This window comes from Manihot esculenta, chromosome 6 (assembly GCF_001659605.2).
Source record: "Manihot esculenta cultivar AM560-2 chromosome 6, M.esculenta_v8, whole genome shotgun sequence".
NCBI classification, from domain to species: domain Eukaryota; kingdom Viridiplantae; phylum Streptophyta; class Magnoliopsida; order Malpighiales; family Euphorbiaceae; genus Manihot; species Manihot esculenta.
The window spans coordinates 27,126,980-27,148,604 of record NC_035166.2 but is presented as its reverse complement, the minus strand read 5'-3'; the positions used below and the strand labels follow the sequence as shown (position 1 = coordinate 27,148,604).

Here is a 21,625-nt window from a genome sequence, read left to right as displayed (position 1 = left end):
ATTAAGCATGGAAAGGGCTAGTCCAATACAACCAAAGACTTTAAGCCTACATAGAGCTCTAAACATAGAAAGCCTATAGCCCAAAGCATGAAGTTACAGCCTTACAGGAAAAATGGGAGTTCGTGGGCCTGAAGCCCATTATAAATATTATTCACTGCTCATTGGTCAAGGGAAATGGAAATATTAGGAGGAGGTCGGTGTTGGTGAAGAGCGAATTGGCGATACATACGGGCATACTTTAACCAAATTAACTCCGGATAAAGTAGAGAAAGGGTTTTTGCTTCAGTATCCCTGCTTAGGGTTTTTGCTTCAGTATCCCTAGTTTTGCTTGTCTTCCATAATCAATCATGGCGGATGACGACTACAATGAAATGGATATGGGGTTAGTTCCGTCTCTTCTCCCTCTTTCTGTTGCACGGACACACGCTCCTGGCCCCAAACAGCCTAGGGTTTTTTTCTCTTAAATTTTTTAATTTACTCTAATATATGTGCTACGTGCTCTGATTGGTTTGATGGATTGAAACAATACAGTATTAAGTTTTTTGCTTCTCAAGAAGCTGATTTGACTAATACATCTTGCAAGCTTATTTGATATCAATCATATGGTTAATGGTTTTTTCGAAATCCAAATAAAAAATCCTTCGAAAGAGTTTTTTTTTTTTTTTTTTTTTTTTTTTTTTTTTTTTTTCTGTTTTAATCTTTTTATGTGGAACAGAGGTCCTGTAGTTTTTGTAAATCACTCAAGTATTTATGCTAAAGATAGCCTAACTTATTTCTAGATGAATTGAGGTATGTATAAGTTGGGTCTTAGTTTTTTACATCCTATATTTATTTTCTTTTATTTATGTATTATTTTATAGTTTATTGCATCCGTTTGTTGCCCAATAACCTGTCTAAATTTTCTTACATTTTTGCTGCAGATATGAGGATGAGCCGCCAGAGCCTGAGGTTGAAGTAAGAAGTTATTACTTGCACTGATTCATGTGATATAGCTGAAACTTCTTTTATATTATTATAAGTTTCAATGGATAATTGGACAGGAAGGAGCCGAGGAGGACGTTGATAACAATAACAATGAGGATGTTCAAGGGGAACCCATTGAAACTGAGGATAAAGAAGATCAAGAACCTGTGGAACGTCCTCGCAAAACATCAAAGTATATGACAAAATATGAGCGTGCTAGAATTTTGGGAACTCGTGCTTTGCAGATCAGGTATCTTCAATTTTCTGCTTAAAAACTTAAAAGCGTAATCATTTTAAAATTTATACTGATTGAGTTGAATTAATGGGATTATAAATTCTCTCTTTGGCTTTGCAGCATGAATGCACCTGTAATGGTTGAGTTGGAGGGTGAAACTGACCCACTCGAGGTAAGATTGTGGAAAGCATCGCTTGTGTACATGTGAAACATGTTGTTGAGCGAGAAACTGCTTTATTATAATTATTTACATTTTTGAGATTGTTGATCTTCAAATTACATATTCCATCTCATCTTTATGTGGCTTGCATTATTCGTATCCTACAGTTTGTGATGTAGGAAGGTTGAGAAACCAGTTTACTAATGCTTATACGGTTGGCAAATTGAAAGCAATATATGATTAACTGGGTTCTGATTTAAAGAAGAAGGTAAACTAGCATTAGAATTTTGAATTAGAGCTGACCAGAGAGAGAAAAGAAGAGAAAAATGCTGCTGGTTATTTTGTAGCTGTGATCAAAACCAAAGTGCTGACCAGCAGCATTGCAGGAAATACATATAATAAACTGTGATCTCAGCAATTCATTGATGTTGTGTTGTGTGGTCAATAGCAAATGAAATCTGCTGGTTATATATTTATTTGCCTCGTAGTTTACCCTGTGCCTAAATAAATTTCAAGCTATTGGAGAGTTATTTCTAAGAGAAGCTAGCTCTCTGAATGTTAGTTGCATGTTAGGCACCACCTACTTTTCTTTATATGAAGTAAACAAGGGAACATCGTATCCCTGTCTCTAACTTAGTATTGTAACACGTATCTTTCTGGATTGCCTTCTCAAATTACAGCATTTTTCACTCAAGGGGACTGAATGTTGGTTGCATGTTAGGCACCACCCACTTGTCACAGCCTTTTTAGCTGCGACATGCCTGCAATTGTCAATTTGGCTTTAGTCCACTCTTGATATTATTGCATCTGCAACCATAAAAATTTTATTATATCCTTTTTTTTCCATTTTAAATTATTGGTTGATGTCTTTTTATGTTTTTCATTTTTCAAGATTGCTATGAAGGAACTAAGAGAGCGAAAAATACCTTTCACCATCCGGCGCTACCTCCCTGATGGAAGGTGATGTTCTTTGTTTTAAATTATTGTCATCTTTTAATCTATAAAATTCTACTTTTCTCTGGTTGAATGAGGTGTGCATGTAGTAAAGATTTTCCTTTTTCAATGTCCAGTTATGAGGACTGGGGAGTAGATGAACTGATTGTGGAAGACTCGTGGAAGAGGCAAGTTGGAGGTGATTGATAGCTGGATTTTTAATCGTTGGAAGATGGCTGGTGAAAAGCGTTTGATGATGTATTACCAGAACTTCAAAGCAAGTCCGCTAAAGCAGTGTAACATCATTTTATGTTTGAGAAACTTCCAGTTGTATAAATATACTACCTGGGAACTGGTATATTGACTGATGGTTGCTGAACTTTTAGGAATATACTTTTGCCTTAAAACACTTTGAGCCTGACAATTTCAAGTGAATGTTGAGTGAACCTTTTCCTTGTTTGGGTACACATTATAGGTCGAGGCTATCCATTTAACAGTGGTCTTAGTCTTTCATTTCTCTTGAAAGGCTAACCATCACAATTAACCACAAGGATCTCAGCCATCGGCGTTCCAACTCCCAAACGTATATCTCCAAGCTGTATTGTGAACTGCAAGTCAGGGAAAGCTAGAACAGAAGTATCCCTTGCAATGGGCGCTAGTGGTATTCTCATTAGTGCCTTTCGGTGGGTTTGGGGCCTTTGGGCTCCATGAGCTACCATCTGCAGACAAACACTTTTTACGCCCACCGTTCACCAGGCTAAGATTGAGGGAAGGCATAAGCTCAAAGTTCTCCTAGCAGTCCCTGCAAAAACATTGCCTCCACAGAGGAAAGCAACACAGCAAACAGACAAACCAAGCTACTCTATAATGCAACCCTCTCACGGAATCCTAGTTTAGTTCCATAAATAACATAACAAAACAATATATACGTTCAATATAGCGTTAAGGAGAGAGACCCATAGCTAGATTAGATGAAAGGAGGAATCCTTTCTGGATAAAAACCCCCGATAAAACGGTAGAATCAAGGTCTGTTGTTTAAGAAGAAAACCGAGAAAACAAGAGGTTTATTCTTAATATTTTTTATTGAATAATTGTCGGTTGATTATGTCATTAATTCAACCATTGAACTAGTACTAATTTAGTAGCCACATCATGAGTTACACATATCTTATGATGCTTGCTTGCAACAATTATGTGGATTTTGAACAAAAACATCCAGTAGAAAGTAGAAAAACCTGCAAACCATTTTAAATTAATTTCTTATTAAATGTAAAGTTTTGTGAATAATGATAATCAATACCTTTATACGGAGCACTGGCATCGAATATGATACACGAATAATTCAAATCTATTAGGAAGATGTTATTCGTGATGGTATTGGAATCGGAATTAGAATGAGATTCATCAACTAGCCTAGGAATTACCAACCATCATTCCCCTCAAGCTTCAACTTCACATTGCACCTGAAAATGCTTTGCACGTGCCAAACCCCTTTATCACTTCCCCTTCCTCTTTTATTTGTTTTATGAAATGGTCGGCAAAATGCAACTGCAACCAAATATCGCTGGCAACTGTTTTGAGCAAATTACTTTTTAAAACTTATTTTATTATTCAAAATTCATTAGTCTATATATAAGCAAATCAACCTTAAATTATGCTCAAATTATAAATCTTAATTTAATTATGAAAATTTTTATAATAAAAATTATTCTTTTAATATCTAACTTTATCTGTAATTGTCTAGATTATGCATCACGCAAGTTGCAGATGCATAGAAAGTGTTGTGTATGAAATGAATATTTGGAGAGTAATAGTGGTGAGTCAGCATCACGTCTGGGTTGGGGCTCCAGGGTGTAATGGTACTATTTGGCAAACATCATTCATGTGAATTAGTGGATCATATGATTTTGAATCAATATTTAGACAAAAAAAACTGAAATCACTTTTAATTTAGTTAGTTAATTAATTCCCTTGCTTTTGCTTAAATCTTTCTAATTATTCCATTTGTTGCTTTTATAGATTTGATGTGTATCCATGGGTGCAGGAGGGACCAACTCTTCACCATCTTTAAGAAACCTCATTATTTCCTTCTCTTATTTGGGTAATTAATTAAACAGCACTTGCTTATTGATGTACAAAGAAGGATTACATGAATTTTTGTAGAGTAATTAAGTTGGAATGATTTACTTAGCGAATATAGTTTGAAGAAAATACAAAAAGTGTCAATGCCACGTGCACTGATAATTTACAGCAGAAAACATGATCCAGGAAATCGTCAAACTCGCTTGTTTCATAATGCAATTTGCAACTGCAATCATAATTAATCCCAAATCCAACATTATTAATAAACTGAAAATTGTTGCTATTTAAATGCTCGGAAGAGCCAACCATTTAAATTTGAAGCCACGTCAAAAATTATTGCTATTTAGTTTTTTTTCATATTTTTCTATATTTGTAATAATAATTTTTTTTATTTTTATTTTTTAAAAATAATTAAAATATTTTTTGTCTTATAAAACTATATTTCTATTAAAAAATTAATTAATTTATGGAATTAATTAATATAAATAATTAAGTAATATTTAAATTGTAAAAATTTTAATCAAAATTTTAAAAAATATAAATATATAATTTATGATTTATCCATTTAAGTTGCTATCATGTGCGACTACTGAATGGGGTGGGATTTCCTGCTGGAGAAGCAGACTCCATAACAACTGAAATAATTAGGTGGCACCTTGGATATTAGTAAATAATTATTAGTTAATACAGAGAGGATAATCAACTATTAAGACATTAAATCAGAAAAAAAAAAAAAAAAAAAAAGAATCGACACTTTAAATTATCCACTAACCCCAAAGACTTGGTATTCCTTTTCAATTCCTCCTTGTACATGAAGAAAATGGTGACACCTTCCTCTGTTTCTTCTCCACTTATTTCCCTTAGGATTTATCACCTCCTCCTCTACCTTTAAACAGTTTTCTTCACTTGGAATCTTTTTTTTTTCTTTTTTGCTTTTTTAAATCTTTTGTTCAATATTCATCTTTGTTAATTCTTTTTCTTCATGGGGGCTGGTTTCTCTGGTTTCGAGTTGCCCAGTAATGGAGGTGGTTCTCCCAGTCTTGATGATGTGCCGGAGAGTTGTGTGTCTTCTATTCTCATGTACTTGGATCCGCCAGAGATATGTAAACTGGCCAGGTTGAACCGGACTTTCCGTGGAGCTTCTTTAGCCGATTTGGTATGGGAGACAAAGCTGCCTTCAAACTATAAGTTTGTTGTTAAGAAAGTTATACAAGACAGTCCAGAGAATTTGAGCAAGAAAGAGATTTATGCGAGATTGTGTCACCCCAATTGCTTCGATGGTGGAACCAAGGTCTCCCTGCTAATACCCTCTTCTCTCTCTTCCATTTATCGATTTCAAGCATCTTAAAAGCAATTATTTTTATGAGAATATTTTATTACAGGTTGTTTATTTGTTTTTGTAAAATTTGTACATGCAGCAAGTTTGGTTGGATAAGAGTAGTGGCAAGATTTGTCTGTCGGTTTCATACAAGGCATTGAGAATAACAGGAATAGATGATCGGAGATATTGGAATCATATTTCATCTGAGGAATCCAGGTAATAATAATATCTATTTTTTAAAATGATGAAAATTGAGAGAGTTTATTGGCCTAATATTTCTGTAAAATTTGAATAGCTAAGGAAAGTGACAACTATTTTGTTTATTTAGATAATCAATTGTGCAAATTTGATCTTATTGCCTCTTTGCTTGGGATTTGGTTGGCATTAATGGAAATCCATTTTGAAAATTGCTTCATTTTGATCTTTAATTAATAGCCCCCTATTCTAAACAGGCTTACACTTGCACACAAGCATATACATTGACCTTGTATATATATATATATCTATGGTTGTCATTTTCGCTTGTAGTCTGGCTTAACATGAAACGAAAGAAAAGGAAAATTCAGATTAAAAAACCTGCTTTTTATTGTTGAACGGTCAGAAGAATCACATAAAAAATTTGAATATATACGTCGCTTGCTTGCTTGCTTGATCAACTAATTAATGTAGATAGTGTATTATTTCCTTGACTTATTGCAGGTTTAATAAAATTGCATATCTTCAACAAATATGGTGGTTTGAAGCAGTAGGAGAATTGGAGTTTGAATTTCCTCCAGACACATACACTCTCTCTTTCAGACTTCAACTAGGCAAAGCTTCAAAAAGATTTGGTCGACGAGTATGTAATACAGCTCAAGTTCATGGATGGAACATAAAACCCGTTCAGTTTCAACTATCAACATCTAATGACCAGCATGTTTCATCAGAACGTCACTTGCATGAACAAGGAAATTGGATTTACTACAACGTAGGTGAATTCACAGTGGAAAAGCCTCATACACAAGTAAAAATAAAATTTTCCATGACCCAGATCGATTGTACGCATTCTAAAGGTGGCGTCTGCCTGGATTCTGTGTTCATATGCCCTAGTGAGTTGAGAGAGAAACTAAAGCATTGAAACATATAAATCTATTGAAGTAGTTGATAATATCAGCATGTTACATACAGATAAGGTGATACAGACAAGTCTAGGAGGTAAAAATGAGGTTGGGTTTTTTTTTTAGGACCGTAAGGCCCTGGAGTCTGTGATTGTAATTTGTCTGAAGGGGGAACTGTTTTTGGGTGTTTCTCTGCATGTACAAACAAGTACTCAAACATGTAATGAGCTTGCTAGTTGTTGTTGTTGTTGTTGTTGTTCTTCCTCTTATTATAAAGCAGTTTGGATATTATTTTTTCTTGTCCAATCCAAAATAATTCGAGTGGAAATGTGGAAGGACGAGGACAAGGATGTGTTGTGTTGTGTAGTGTAGGGTTGAGTCATGACTTGAGGTGCTGAGAGGGACAGTTGATGAGTTGGGTTGCAATCGAGGTTGGCGTTCTTATCTAAAAATGGGGAGAGGCCTGGACGGAAGGACCCACCATTGTTAAGCCCCTTCCGACATCTCTTCTTTTTCTCTTCTCCCATTTGCCAAGTTAACAAGGATGTTACACCAAATTGTCATTAATTAATTAATTAATTTGTGAAGTAAGTTAATTGAAAAAGGACCACTGATGCTGATATGCATGGGTTCCCAAATAATAATAATAATAATGTCTCTTTGAAAATTAATTTTCAATTTCATATTCATTTATATATGAAAAATAGAATGCAGATCATCTAATCTTCCAGAATTAAATTTAGTATCCAACTTAGAAGAATAATTTTACTCACAAATTCTATTTACAGCGTTAATTAATACAGTTTTAATTTAGGGTTTTTGTCTGACCAAAATAAAGTTATGGAAATATTTTTTTGTCATTAAAATTTATTTGAAATTAATTAAAAAATTATAATATAACTAAATAATTGAAAATAACATGTATAATACAAAATTAATTTTTTAAAAAGATAATTAAAATTGGATTCATAGGAATTAATTCATATTGATTTTTTTTTTCTAACTACAGAATTTCATTACATGGTCTAATTAGGACAAGATTACAAAGAAATGGACTCAAAACACAGCCTAGAGAAATTCAACCAAAACTCAACCCTACCTAGCTAGAACACTCGGTCCAAACCCCTCAGCCCTCGAGGATCCACATATGTTAAACCTAGCAACCTCACAACCTCCGCTTCCTAGCCAGCTGAACCTTTCAGCAGCTTCAGGAGTTGGCGAGCATTAGAATTTTGAATTAGTGGTTACAAAAAAGCTATATATATATATATATTAAATTTTAATTTTCAATTTAAAATTATCTATGAACTATTCTTCAAAAATCAAATAAAATTATAATTTATCATAATTTTAAATTGCCAATTATATTCTATTAAGTTTATTTAATTTTATTTAGATTTTTTTTAATTTTTTAATAATAATTTATAGATAAAATTAAAATAAAAAAATAAAATTCAATATTTTTAACTTAATTTATAATTCAAAATAAATCTTTGAGGTGTATAAAATGGATTAGAATCAATATACCTACTAAAAAAATAAGCAGTTAAAAATGGTACTAAAAGTTAGGTTTTTAAGTAATTTTTTATTAGAAAAAAAAAAGTATTTCGCTTTAATGTAAATAAAAATAAAATAAAATAAAATAAGCAAACTTGTTGTATGAGAGAAAAGCGAAGACGGTCACTCTCTCTTGGTCTGTATCTGCAGTTAGAAGTTCTTTCGAATTCTGGTGATGCTTTAGATCTTCCATTGCAACACCTCTCCATCTCTTTCTCACCATGAAGGTAGTATTTTTATGCTAAACTCAGTCTTCTTTATTTACGATTTATATTTTTTTTCCCTATATGGTGTACTTTCATGGGAATGCACGAGTCCCTGTGTAATTTATTCCATTTCGATTGCCTGAGGAAATATATTTAATTTCCATGAAATTAAGTTTTTTTTCCCCCCTCCCCCCTCCCCCCTCTGATGGATATCGTGAAGTTTGTTTTTCGGTTAGCAATTTCTCCATTTAATGGCCTTCACAAATTGAGATTTTTTCCCAGTTTTTGTATCGAATTTTGATCTAAATGGATTTGCTTCACTGCAGTTACAAATGGGGTAGTTTTGTTTTGTCTTAATTTCGTAAAATATATATATATATATATTTATCAACTAAACATTTACAGAACTCTCTGCCATTTTGATGTTTTTTTTTTTTTGTCGGAACCATTTTGATGTTTAGGTATGTTTATTGTGGTGATTGGTGCACCGTTTCAGTCTGAGTTGAGTTGCTGCAAAGGTCTTCGCTGATCTTTGCCAAACATGTCTACTAAGGAAAATCGTGGTGATTTTGTACAATGGATTGGAGCCGACATGTCAATTCAGGTCTTCTTGCATTTGGACGACCCTTCTGACCTTGCTCGTGTTTGTTCTGTTTCCAGTTCTTGGCGCCACTTTGGTATGCCTATATTTAATCATTCTGGCATTTTCATGATATCTAAGTTTTGGTATCTATACAATGCACTGACTGGCATGTTCATGTTCAATTGAAAGATTGATATTGAAGATGATTATGCTCCCATGAAAATTTCCATTCTGCAGAGAATCCGTGTTAGTTATATTTACATCACAAGTTTGAGAATTTTTAATGAATTTAATTGGATATGTATGCTTGTCTTAACTTTTTTTATTTGTGTTTTTTTTAGAGATGCATCTGATACACGTTTGAATATGCTCTGCAGTTATTGCAAATGGCCTTTTTAAGCAGCTTTGCTTGAAATTGTTGCCTGAAATGCGTAGTGTTGCTCATGTCATTGAAGTAAACAATATGATTGAACCTGTAAGAGTTGGACAGAGTGATTGCATGGAGTGGGAGTGCCTCAATAGAAATCATAGAGTTTTTGCTCAATTGGCTCAGGGTCTTACTCCTTTCTTGCAAAATGATTGCATATCAGAAGCTATTAGTGCATCCAGCACTGATAACCACCCTGAAGAAAGCATCTGGAACACTTTGGAGCCAAACGATAAGGTTGGACGTGGAGCCTCATACTGGTCAAGTAAAGGGCAAAGTGACCCTGCTGTTCCTGAAGCATTAGTGTATAAGTTTATAGCTAATTTATGTCTCGTAACTGAAATCCATATTCAACCATTCCAAGGTTAAATCCTGATTGCTCATATATATGTTGAATTCTTCAAATACTTGATATTTATCATTTTTTTTATATAAATCTATTGAGAAGATCTCCTGACACATAGCTTATGTTTGCATATCAGCATACTTTCAGCATGGCTTCCCTATATATTCATCTAAGGCGGTCCGATTTAGACTGGGTCATTATAAACTTCCACTGCAGTTGGAGAATAATGTCACAGTTAATTCTGCTATCAACCAAAATTCAATGGATGACAAATTTGTTTGGACATATACATCACCCGAATACCCTATGGCTCAGGTAAGTTGCAATATCTAGCTGTAGCCATCTTGCTGAAGGGCCTCATTTCCTCAGTTTGCTGGTAAATTTTTATTCATCAAGCAACATTATGAAGCCTGAGCCGAACTAATTAATTTTGGACTCTTGGTCTTCTGTGTCTCTTTATCTTTTGAATGATTTCAAATTTAATAACTTAAGTAAATTAATAGGAAAACTGCTTGCAAAAGTTCAAGCTACCAGAAGCTGTTCTTTGTATTGGAGGAATTCTTCAAGTTGAGCTACTGGGTAGAGTTCAGAGACAAGAAATGGATGGATTGTATTATATATGGTCTCTCTCTCTCTCTCTCTCTCTCTCTCTCTCTCTCTCTTACTACTGATGTGCACTTGATATTATGTTTTTTTTCTGAAAAAGGAGAAAAAAAAATCAGTGTTATAAATTTGCCATGTCTATTCTCTAGGACTGGGAAAGTACACGCGAGGTAAATACCTTTGTTTCCTTTCCCCTCCCTAAATCCACACTCATGAAATTCACTTCTATGATAACAATTTCAATTTAAAATTGTATCTCGCTATCTACTTTATTTCAACATGGAAAAGAATACTCGTTTTACAGTTATAGGAACAGATTATTTTTCCTCTTTATTTGCAAAAGAAGAGCATGGGGAAAAGAGAGAGATGGGATTCTTTCCTTTTGGATTGCAATAAATGAAGGTTCAGATCTCTTAATTAATCCACCAACATATTCTCTTGTGACATGGGTATTAAAACAATACAACAACAACGAAGCCTTACTCCCAAAACAATAGCTTGTTAATCTTTTTTTGTCTCTACCTGCTCCTCTTCATCCTCTTCCCTCCCTCCCTCTCTATCTCTCCATACCTTCTAGCCTTTTCAAGCTTCCCAATGGTTAGATCCTGATCTGTACAAGACGGAAATGACCAGAATGCTGGAAGAGTAAGCTGAAGCATGGATGGTGGTCGCAATTTTGGAAATAACTATGGCTCTGCTGAGCCTGCGATAATCACACCAGATAAAACTTTCATAAACTCATTCTGAGCATGCTTGTTCGACTGTTTTAAAACTTGACTTGCTTTTATGTGTTATCTTTTGTTTTACTCTTTAGAGTGTCTGCCTTTGATGTAATGTCTTAAATTTTGTTTCTATGGTGCAGTATATCCCATGTTCAGGCTGTTGGACGGCCCCTTTCACGCCCATTTGATGTAGAAATACTTGATCCCACAGGAAAGTGCTCTTTGAAGTATTTCCCTCAGCGAGAATACAGCATGTTGTCCCATGGATCGCCCAAAGGAGAGACAGGTGCAACTTCTCGTTGGCACGCATTGACTGTGAGATTAATGGAGAGAGGGGTAAGGGGATGGGAAAATATGATTCTCAATACACTGCTTGGCATTGGGCCAGTGGTTGAAGAGGATGAGTCGGATGAAGAACTTTTAGAGGATGACTCAGATGATGAGCCTTGGCATAATGGGTAATCTGGAGAGTCATAAAGTAGCGTCATTGACGAGTAGGGGCAGTTCTACTTGTTACAACATTTTTATGATATGTTTGTGTGACCAATTTATTGTTTAGTTAATCTTATGTCGTTGAAGTTCCCATTGTTATCCCCAGTTGTATTTTACTAATGTAATAAATGGCCAATAACTGATGAGGACTTCTCATGATCAGGTTAGAGGAGATTTCAGTGTAAAACTTGGCAACGCTGATTGCTCAGGGTAGTGTAACGATGCTTTCAATTTTTCAACCCACACATTGTTCATCTCTAGTGATACACCGTAGACCTAGTGCTAGTGAAGTCCCTCGAATGATAATCAGTTCCTAGTCCTACTGCAGGGCTTGTACAACTACCTTAGGATTTCTCTTTGGAATTGGGATAGATTGTAACCTTTTGGTGAAACTAGTGGAAAATGAGACGAGTTCTCAAAAACATTCCTTGATCTTGAGCTTCTTGGATTACCGGCCGCGGAATGTCATCCACCGTGTCAGAAGTAGGACTAGGAATGAGCTTAATAATAATAGTGAAGTAATAATTTTGTAACAATGGGTAAATTATCAATAATATGATAAATACAATTCCCCATGATATTAAAATAGTAGGAAATATGAGCCGCAATGAGATGGACAAGATCCCGCGAAGTTAGAAGTCAGGCACTTACCATTGAAAGGGCATTCAAAATTGCGAATCTAAAGGATCTATCAACTATCAGAAGTTTGAAACAGAAGATAAACCATCATACAAGCCGCGGGAACTAGACGAGCAATGTCGAGTCCATCAGAAAATACCATATAGCATAACTCATTAAAATATCATATTCGCTGTTCCAGTTCCAGTTTTCGTCCAATAGATTACACTTGCAAGACTCGAAAGAAAAACCCTCAAAAGAAGAGAAAGAGGAAAGAGGAAAGAACCAAAAACAGGAACGGAGCTAATTACCTACAGAAATACAAGGTCACAACAAATTCGATAATTAAAAAAGCAAGGGAGGTGGGGTAAAGCAGCTATTCAATATTCTGTACAAAAATATATCTTCCTAGCATTTGCTCAATGACAGCAAAGGGCTAGGCCATACGATGTTAGTCATGCCTTCCAACCATAACCGATGGTATCGTCAAGATCACTGTTAAAAAAGCCATTTTCACTGAACTCATGGGCAATATCAGGAACAATATCCTCCTGCAAATGGAGATTCTGTGGCAAATCTGGCACTTTTTGGTTAAAACCACTATTGCCACCAGCTGCAGAAGAATCACTGTTTGAAGCAGCTTTAAAACTATTGCTCCTACTTGGTGCAGGTCCTGCAACACTTCCAGAAAGGGCAGCCGCAGCAGGAGGTGCTGCTGAAGAGTTGCTTCCAAAACCCAATCCATTTCTTGCCATACTCCCATTTCCATTTTGTCCAGCAAGCGGATTTTGGTGAACTCCACTATTGTTAGACATCTGCAGCAGTTGCCGGATCATCTGCTGTTGCAAGACTTGGCTACCTTGAGAGGATGCTTGATGGTTTTGTTGGAGTAAGCTATTAGTGCTTACTGTTCGTTGTTGTTGCTGTTGCTGTTGGGAAGGTATTTGTGGACTCGAAAAGCTACTTGCTGGTAAGCCTTGCATGGATCCCGGTACGAAAACGGAAGATCCTTGGAAGTTTGAAGATGGACTTTGATTAGAAGTATTGAACGATGATGGAGACTCTTGTTGAAGCGAGTTAGAGTTTGAATTCATAGAGTTTTGCCTCATGAGCAGATTCTGGTAGTTGGTCAGTGCCAAAGCAGCCTGTGCTGAACCACTTAAAGCTCCTCGACTAACCATGTGATTATTATTGCTGATGTGGTTGTTTATGCCAGGATGTAATGCCATCAGCTTATTAAGGGTGTTCCTGTCAGTTGGCAGGCCCTGAACATTCACTAGCTGCTCCATTTCCTGCATCTTTTGCATCTGGAGTTTTGCTGCAGTGTTATGTCGAGGATAATTTTTCAAGCCCTCTGTAAGGATTGGAATCAGATTTCCATTAAAATATTGCAGTATATAAATAACAATCTCTAGTTGCGGCGGCAACTAATCAACAGAAACATCAAAGCAGGAGTTATTAGTTCAAGCAGCAAAACTACCAAATCTTAGACAAGAAGCAATGCACCATGAAGAAAGTAGAAGAATACAAGGAAAAGATGAAATCACTTCCATCAGACAGAAGCAGCAGAAAGTAAATGTGCATGTTTTAAACTTGCATTTAAAGAAGCTCCATACTATAAAATACATAGGTACTAAGGAAGACATGTAATGAAGTAAAACGTAGAAGCAGAGACCACAATCACAGAAAAGTTGTTCAACTTTTACTTGACCAAAACTGAAGCAACACTTAGGCACTGTTCGACAATACTAGTTGTTAGTTGTTTTCATAGTTAGCGGCTATATTATTAAAATAAGTAGTTTTTCATGATCCATTCCTTCATTTTCTAAATACTAATGTTTTGACTTAATCAATAAAGTAGACACTACTTTAAAAGCTATTGACAAACAGGACTTTATGGAAAGCACTAGCTAATGAACTTTTAACATCTCTCCAAACTGCTGAGGAGCACTATAAGCGTACCTGAAATTGTGTATATTTTGTTTGCAACTTATTAGGTGCCCAGGTTGCTCAAAAAACAGTGAACAAGCGCACAAAGAATATTAAGCATAGTTTCAACAAGAATTGTTCAGGCCAAAAGATTTCTCTATAATCGTAAATGGTCCAGAACTGAACACTGTAGCCTATAATATTGGATATATATATAGCTACACATATATACATAACAATGCCTACATTCAAAATCTAACTACACCACAACCCCCATAAATGGACTACCTATTGGCCCAACTTTGTGCTCCCGGCAGAAATCAATCAGATCCTTCATGCTGTTGACAACCTCAGAGATCTGGCACAAATGGAAGTGTGAACTTATAAGAAGAATTGAAGCACATGAGAGAATCTTATTTCAAGACTGAAACAGATCCAGAAACCAGTCAAATAATACCTGCAAACACCTGACATATCTTTTGGAAAATCCCAAATCATTTAGAGACTGTAACTCCAAAGTCTTCGCAAGCTGACGCCCAGCAGTTAGGACCCTTGAAAACAATTTACATTGAATGAGTATTGGCTATTAATCTACTTGTACTGGCATAATTATCCAATACTGTGGAAAATAAAGACAATTCAAGTTCCATATATGCTTAATTGACTTTCAGAAAATCCTTAGTGGATACAACTAAAGAAATAAAAATCACCATATGCCCTTATCACTCAAATCTCACTTGACAAAAAAGACACTTTCTTAAGCCATTCCAAGTGCCCATCACACGGTTCTCATTTCCAGGGAAAGCCTCAAGAATGGGATCTACTTGGTCCCTGTTTTCACTAATTTTTCTTGCGTGACATCTTAACCTTTAAAAAATCACAAGACTTGAGCCTCCAAGAATTGAAAAAAGCAACATCCAACCAGAAAAGGAAAAGATTCACGTGATTAATCAATTTGCTCACATATTGCTGTTTGTTTGCAAGTCCTGCTGAGAAACCCCATCAGCTCCACTTTCAGTAATTGTGCTCTGACATTTCTGTGCAACCTGAACCAACTGATTCACCTACAAAGGCACTAGGTAGTTCAACTTAAATATATTGATTGAAAGAAAAGGCTACAGTTTTGTATTTGAAACTCAATAGTTGACGTACAAATATAGAAAGAAAAGGTTGATCCATTTATTAAAAAGCCTAGTATGATGACAAAGACTGGACTTGCACTATACTAATTTCCTTTCTTATTCCAGCTCAGTCGCTATCCTAAAATTCAATTAACAAACAATACATAACTGCTGACACACCATTTCGCCCCTCTTTTTGCATCTCTATCTACTCAAGAAAGCATTATCTACTGGAAATGAAAAGAACTGCATTCATGTTTCTCTGGAAATTGCCGATCAATCATGTTTATCAAAATGTACATCTGCATATGAAACTAAAAATTGGTAACATAAAATAATGCATCATATGTGCACATCCCTTGAAAGTAATACTGAGACACAAAATCCAAGATTTGGAAAAAGTTAATTTGACCTTCTTCGTATTTTCAGATCAGCCTTTACAAAAGTTATCCAAGAGAATTAGTGACATAATCCAGATTAATGATATATTTCTGCACAACTCCAGAAACATCAAAAGAGCAGCACCCATTTAAAGATTCTGGTCAACAGGAGAATCAGCAAACCAGACGCTAAATGATTAATTTCTTCACAACTCAGTGCACCATTTGGAGCAAAAATGTTAATGCGAGATAGCAAAAAGCTTCAAAACATACCTGTGGTGCAACCACTCTCCGTGGAAGAAGTTCTTCATGTCGTCGAGCACAAAATTCCCAAGACAAAATCTGAAATGTATGGACAATGTCATCAGGTTTTCAGAACAAATTGGGCAACAACATGCACATAAAATAGTCCAGTTTACCTTCAGGTCATGGGTGAATATGATACGAAGCTGACCCTCACGAACAACACGAAGTTGCTCATACACGCTCTCTTGAACTGCTTTTCCATATTCTAGCACCATTATTCCAGAAGGAAATCTAAGTTCACGTGGCAAGTCCAAAAACAGTAGCTCATCAATGACACCACTTCCAAATTTAATTTCATTCAGTCTGGGAAGTATTTCAAAAGTGGCCTCTGCAACAAATCACCACAAAAATTGAATGTAACACATCTCTATAAATAGTAACTGGAAGTTGCAACAAAGAAGTGATCAAATTCCTACTGTCCCTCCACCCTCCTTTATAGATGCACAATCAGTTAATGGAAAAGTTAATCAACAGAAAGTCTCCCCAACATTAGCATTGTTACATTTTGCTGCAAATCTCGAACCCACCACACACACACACACAAAAAAAAAAAGGAAAAAGCAACTCAGACACAAACACCACACACTTCTGCTTCGTATCTTAAAACGAGAGGTCTATCTCAATTTTGTGATCACTTTTTGCTTCAATCATAATGCAAAAGAATTCCAAGCATTATAACTAAATGGTAAATGTCTTGAAGCATAAAATTCAATGATAAAAAGACATCTGATTCCCTTACCAAATCCTCTTCCAGACTTTGAACCACAAATATCACACTGCCATGCTTCCTGAAAATCAAACAGAAAACAAGAAGGTTCTATCACACAAGTTCAATGGAAGGATAACAGATAATAAGCAAAGTTCCCCATAAGCACATGTAATTGCTAAAGCAATTACATTTACCAAAAGCAGAATAATTTTACAAAAAAAAAAAAAAACAACTTACACCAACTTATAAGAAAAATGGATATGATGGTCAACATTATCATATAAAATTTACCTTCTTACAAAGAAAAATAGGGAAAATATGATAACAGCAAAAAAAATAGAATCTGAGTATCTGACCATAGCTGCTTGAGGGAAAACTCCAAGTGCATGATGGCCAACATTATCATATAATGACAAGCACCATCTTTTCTTTGCACGAGGTGAATAATACTCTGCCACAAATTTCCTCCAATATGCAATTGAATTCTCCTGTCCAAAAAGAAAAGAAAGCAATAACAGCATGAAATGCATGTTTTCCTTCTACGACGAAATTAAAGTTGCTATTGGCTTGATACAAATGAGAACAAGCATGCTCTAATATGAAGTATAAAAATATGAACTTACAGCTGGCCGTTGCCGCTGATGATAAAGATATTGCATCAACCGACGTGCACATATACCTCCATCATAAGGACGCTTCATGGCTGACATTGGTTGTATGGTCTGTTGTTGCAGTTGCTGCCTCAACTGCATTTGCTGCTGCTGCTGCTGCTGCTGCTGCTGCTGCTGCTGCTGCTGCAGCAATTGAGCTCTCTGCAATGGTGGCATAGATTGGAAAAGTTGCTGCTGTTGCCTCAGTCTCTGCTGATGAAGCAATGTCTGTAACTGTGGACTTCGGCCCTGCAACTGCATAGTGTCCTGTCGCTGAAGCAGTTGCTGGAAAACTTGCTGCTGCAGAATATCTTCCTGTTTGATATCCAATCTCGGTTTCTTCTGCACTTGGGATAGCTTATTATGGTCCTGTAGGAATGCACCAGGAGCCCGCAGACCCATGGGAAGTGATGCTTGTGCAACTTGTGAGGAAGGCAGGGATGTAGCGCTTGATGTCCCTGGTTGGTGCTGCTGATTCGGCTGGACTTGCTGTGTGCTTAGATCTTGATGATTGCCCTGCTGCACTACAGACGACCCATCAACAACTGAAGAACCTGAAATGCTTATATTATTGGATGAAAAAGACATGGGAGATGCTGGCAAGCGCATATATGACTCTGTATTGATGCTCGCACTTCTCTGCAAATGGGGACCTCCTGAAAGTGCTGAATTTGCATCTGTCACCAAAGAACTTGCGCCAACACTTGGTCCAGAGTTTGCCACGCTGTTCAAAACCGTATTATTCATGTCCCCAGAAACCAGACCCAGACTGGCTCGCCCAGTTCCAGGAATTGAATTGGATGAGTTACCAAATGATGAGGTCAAGTGTGAGTTAACAACAGCCTGGGACTGCCCATCCCCCTGGAAGAAAATTCCTGAACTTGAGGAAGAATGGGCTAAACCTCCAGCCACACGAGAAGGTGCCATGGCAGGCACCACCCCCTGATGGCCAGAGTCTAAGTAGCTCTCCAGATCTAGGCCTGAACAGTATTTTTTTTTTTTCTAATAACAAATATGCTCAATCCACTTTTTTTATCTATAAAAACTGAAACCCATGCCGAGAAAACCTCAAAAGCGTATATAAATACAAATTCCACACAATAGAAGCATAATTCCTGCTTCACCAGCCAATGAGCCAAAGATAAAACTAAATCTGACTCTTTGGACAATTAGTGTCACTGATCAAGGAGACTCTTGTTTGGACCAAATGGAGTGCAATATTTTGTGATCTGTTTGAGCTTTGAACAAATTGTTGTAGGTATCTAAGCAATGTTCAATAAACAAAGTAAACAACAGTATTAGCTGCAGAAATACACATACTAAGAAACATAAGCAGTAATTTTTAAAAATAACTTCCCTCACAAATAAATCAAGAAACTAGAAGCATGGCATAAACACCAAATCTATCAGTATATTACCCCTCCAGCAGAAAAAGAGCATACTTACACAATAATCCCTCAAGAAACCCTAATTTTCAGTTAAGTTCCCTCAAGAATGAGACTAACTTGTGATATGAACCCGAAAATTATGTAGATTGTAAGGCCTAATAGCGACGATATCGCACAACTCGTGCTAGTAACGCCTAATGAAGCTCAACTTGAAGTTAATCACACACATTGAAAATCACAGTGTGTAACCAAGCTCAAATCGATCGATGTTGCGAACTCCCAAATTAGAAACCCATAATAATTAACAGTTTAACCTTAATTCGCCACTTCATTGAGAACTTGGACTGAAAGATCAACAGGCAAGCAAAAAAATAAATTCCATTAAAGAAAATATCATTAACTTAAAAACACTAGGCTTTCAAGCTCAAGAGATCGATCAAAATTTAATGCTTAAAACGGGAAAAGAAAACAAATTCAAAAAAGAAAATAAAGAATAAAGAAGCTCAAATCATTTAAAGAAAAAGGAATTCAAATGAAGAGAAACTACCGACCTTGAAAGTTGAAACAGCGAGCTGGATAAAGCGAAAACGTTACTTTTCTCTCACAATTTGGATGCTGAAATCAGAGCAAGGAGGGCAGAGAGAGAGACAGAGGGGTCGAGGAGGCTGTTTATATAGCTAGCGGGAATTGCATACAGCGAGCGACTGGCTGCACTAGTAACTAGCCCATATACCACCGGCTGTTTCCGGTGAGATATAAGACACGTGTCTATTAAAACCTAGAGTAACGTAGTAGGTGTTAGACCGTGCGGTGGAGACGCGGACTCGTATATAACGTGTCGCAAAATCATTGGTTAATCTGAAGGTTGCCTATGATGATCGGAAGGTCTACTGGGGCAATTATCGTCTCTATTAATAATTAATGTATTTTGCACTTGTTTAATAAAAATTTGAAATATAAATATTCAAACTATCATATTAAACTTGCACTTTTCAGAGAAATACTAATTATAATTATTTTTTAAGTAATTGTTTCGTATTCTTTTTATTTTAATAGATAAAGAGCATTTATTATTATTATTGTTTCGTATTCTTTTTATTTTAATAGATAAAGAGCATTTCAGAGCATTTCTCACGGCCGGTATGAAAGAATGCTCAAATCAAATCGAAAAATAATTGCAAACCAATATATATAATTTTTTTTAAATAGATAATTATTAATATTTATTATAAATTAATTTAGATATTGATTGTACCATTCATGTTTAGACAATGGGACACTTTATAAAATTATAAGTATCACAATGAGATTTTAAAGAAGTGATATTGACATTGATAGAAAAATTGGCCGTTGATTAGATTATTCTCTTCTTTGGAGGCATTCATATTTGACTATTATATAACCAAGCACTTAACAATTCCAATTCCAATATTATATTTATATATGGTAAGATATAAATAAATTTCAATTATTTTATCTATTATCTTATCCTTTAAGGCTAAGTAGGTGGGCCCATAATTCCATTATAATGAAATTGTTTTTTAATTGAATCAAAATGATGGATTCAATTTTAGTTAATTTATTATCAGAATTTGTTAAGTTTAATTTCATGTATCTTTTATTTATATTAGACTATTAATTTTAATGATTATGCTATTAAATTGATTTTTAAAATTAATAACATGTAAATTTCATACATATTAAATAAAATAAATTAATAAATTTTAGTATTATTTCAAAAAGTAATTTATAGTTTTTTATTACTATAATTTAAAAAAATAAAAAGTGGAGAGCTTATTTTATGAAAATGAGCGAGTAATATGTTATATTAATGTGTCTTTTTATTTTTGGTCCACATGCGCCAGCACAGGTATCGATGATGGCTTGACTAATTCATCGCAGCCGTCCGATTAAACTCTCTCCTTCCACACGTGGCAAAGATTCCCCATATTAGACATCTCATTATTTCGTTTAATAAAAGAATGCCAGATTTTTTTTTTTAAGAAACTGCAAGATAATTTAATGGAAAATTTATTTTTTAATTTCTAAAATTTAACGTAATTAATAATTATGTCATTTTATTTTAGCGATCCAACACTTAAATTCATCACTTTTTATTTCGTTCAAATTCGTAGTCCTTCCGTCTATTTAAACTGTTTGGTCAAAAATTCAAATGTGAGAGATGGTAATTTTTTTCAAAAATACTCTTATCTCAACGTGAAATTTCTATTTTTCTTCTATTTTATATTTTTTTCGTTTTTTTTATCCATTGTTAATTCTCCTCTCTTTTTTCTCTTTCTTTTTCATCTTTCCTTTCTCTCATATTTTCTCTATTTCATTTTGACATTATTGATTTTTTTTTCATCTTTATTCTCTCTCATATTTTCTCTATTTCCTTTTGATATTATTGATTTTTCTTTTTTTTTTTTCTCTTTTTCATCTTTCTTCTCCCTGAAGCATTATTTGAGAGTTGCAGAAAAGATAGGAGTTATGATAAAAAAGAAGAAGAAGTTGCAAAAAGGGTAGGGTTATGGTGAAGAAGAAGAAAAATTTACAGTGAAGAGATATTGGGTTTGAGTTTCGTGATTTTGAAATAACAAAACTTTTAGTGAGGGTCAATTTTATCAATTCACGTGTCCCAAACGGCTATTTTGAATGAAAAGACTACGAATTTGGACAGAAAAAAAAGTGAGAAACTTAAGTGTTGGATCATCAAAATAGAGAAATATAATTGTTAATTACGTTAAAGGATTAAAAAATAATTTTTTCTAATTTAATTGAATGAGGACCCTTTTTC

At 35.1% G+C, this 21,625-nt stretch overlaps 3 protein-coding genes across 4 annotated transcripts; 2 read left to right on the top strand and 1 right to left on the bottom strand.

Annotated features, from left to right (window-relative positions):
• Positions 1–182: 182 nt before the first annotated feature.
• Positions 183–2,700, top strand: LOC110616605 (DNA-directed RNA polymerases II, IV and V subunit 6A). Its single transcript, XM_021759031.2, has 6 exons — positions 183–382; positions 921–954; positions 1,041–1,213; positions 1,319–1,370; positions 2,251–2,318; positions 2,429–2,700. The coding sequence occupies exons 1-6, from the start codon at positions 348–350 to the stop codon at positions 2,496–2,498; spliced, it is 432 nt and encodes a 143-aa protein (XP_021614723.1). The 5' UTR covers positions 183–347; the 3' UTR covers positions 2,499–2,700.
• A 2,442-nt stretch (positions 2,701–5,142) lies between these two features.
• Positions 5,143–11,966, top strand: LOC110617299. The gene is given in 9 exon segments (XM_021760011.2): positions 5,143–5,664; positions 5,792–5,910; positions 6,394–6,782; positions 9,515–9,582; positions 9,731–9,800; positions 9,803–9,928; positions 10,047–10,225; positions 10,414–10,532; positions 11,376–11,966. Coding segments are annotated over 9 exon segments (1,701 nt in total). The 5' UTR covers positions 5,143–5,355; the 3' UTR covers positions 11,698–11,966.
• A 528-nt stretch (positions 11,967–12,494) lies between these two features.
• Positions 12,495–19,534, bottom strand: LOC110618277 (probable transcriptional regulator SLK2). 2 transcript variants are annotated; one of them, XM_021761422.2, is made up of 11 exons: positions 19,380–19,534; positions 17,589–18,702; positions 17,414–17,558; positions 17,147–17,278; positions 16,821–16,869; positions 16,195–16,409; positions 16,049–16,117; positions 15,238–15,338; positions 14,732–14,825; positions 14,563–14,632; positions 12,495–13,699 (listed from the first exon to the last, which is right to left on the bottom strand). In XM_021761422.2, the coding sequence occupies exons 2-11, from the start codon at positions 18,365–18,367 to the stop codon at positions 12,801–12,803; spliced, it is 2,553 nt and encodes an 850-aa protein (XP_021617114.1). In that variant the 5' UTR covers positions 18,368–18,702; positions 19,380–19,534; the 3' UTR covers positions 12,495–12,800. The 2 variants fall into 2 exon arrangements, with proteins under 2 accessions (XP_021617114.1, XP_021617110.1); XM_021761418.2 differs by having other exon boundaries at positions 17,414–18,702.
• Between the last annotated feature and the right edge of the window lie 2,091 nt (positions 19,535–21,625).

Bases quoted from the DNA above. Each gene is read 5' to 3' on its own strand.
- LOC110616605 (XM_021759031.2), top strand. From the start codon at position 348: ATGGCGGATGACGACTACAATGAAATGGATATGGG. The intron at 955-1,040 runs GTAAGAAGTTAT...ATAATTGGACAG, and splicing joins CGCCAGAGCCTGAGGTTGAA to GAAGGAGCCGAGGAGGACGT. The intron at 1,371-2,250 runs GTAAGATTGTGG...TCATTTTTCAAG, and splicing joins GTGAAACTGACCCACTCGAG to ATTGCTATGAAGGAACTAAG.
- LOC110618277 (XM_021761418.2), bottom strand. From the start codon at position 18,367: ATGGCACCTTCTCGTGTGGCTGGAGGTTTAGCCCATTCTTCCTCAAGT. The intron at 17,279-17,413 runs GTAAGTTCATAT...CTTTTTGGACAG, and splicing joins ATCAGCGGCAACGGCCAGCT to GAGAATTCAATTGCATATTG. The intron at 16,870-17,146 runs GTCAGATACTCA...TTTGATTTTCAG, and splicing joins TTTTCCCTCAAGCAGCTATG to GAAGCATGGCAGTGTGATAT.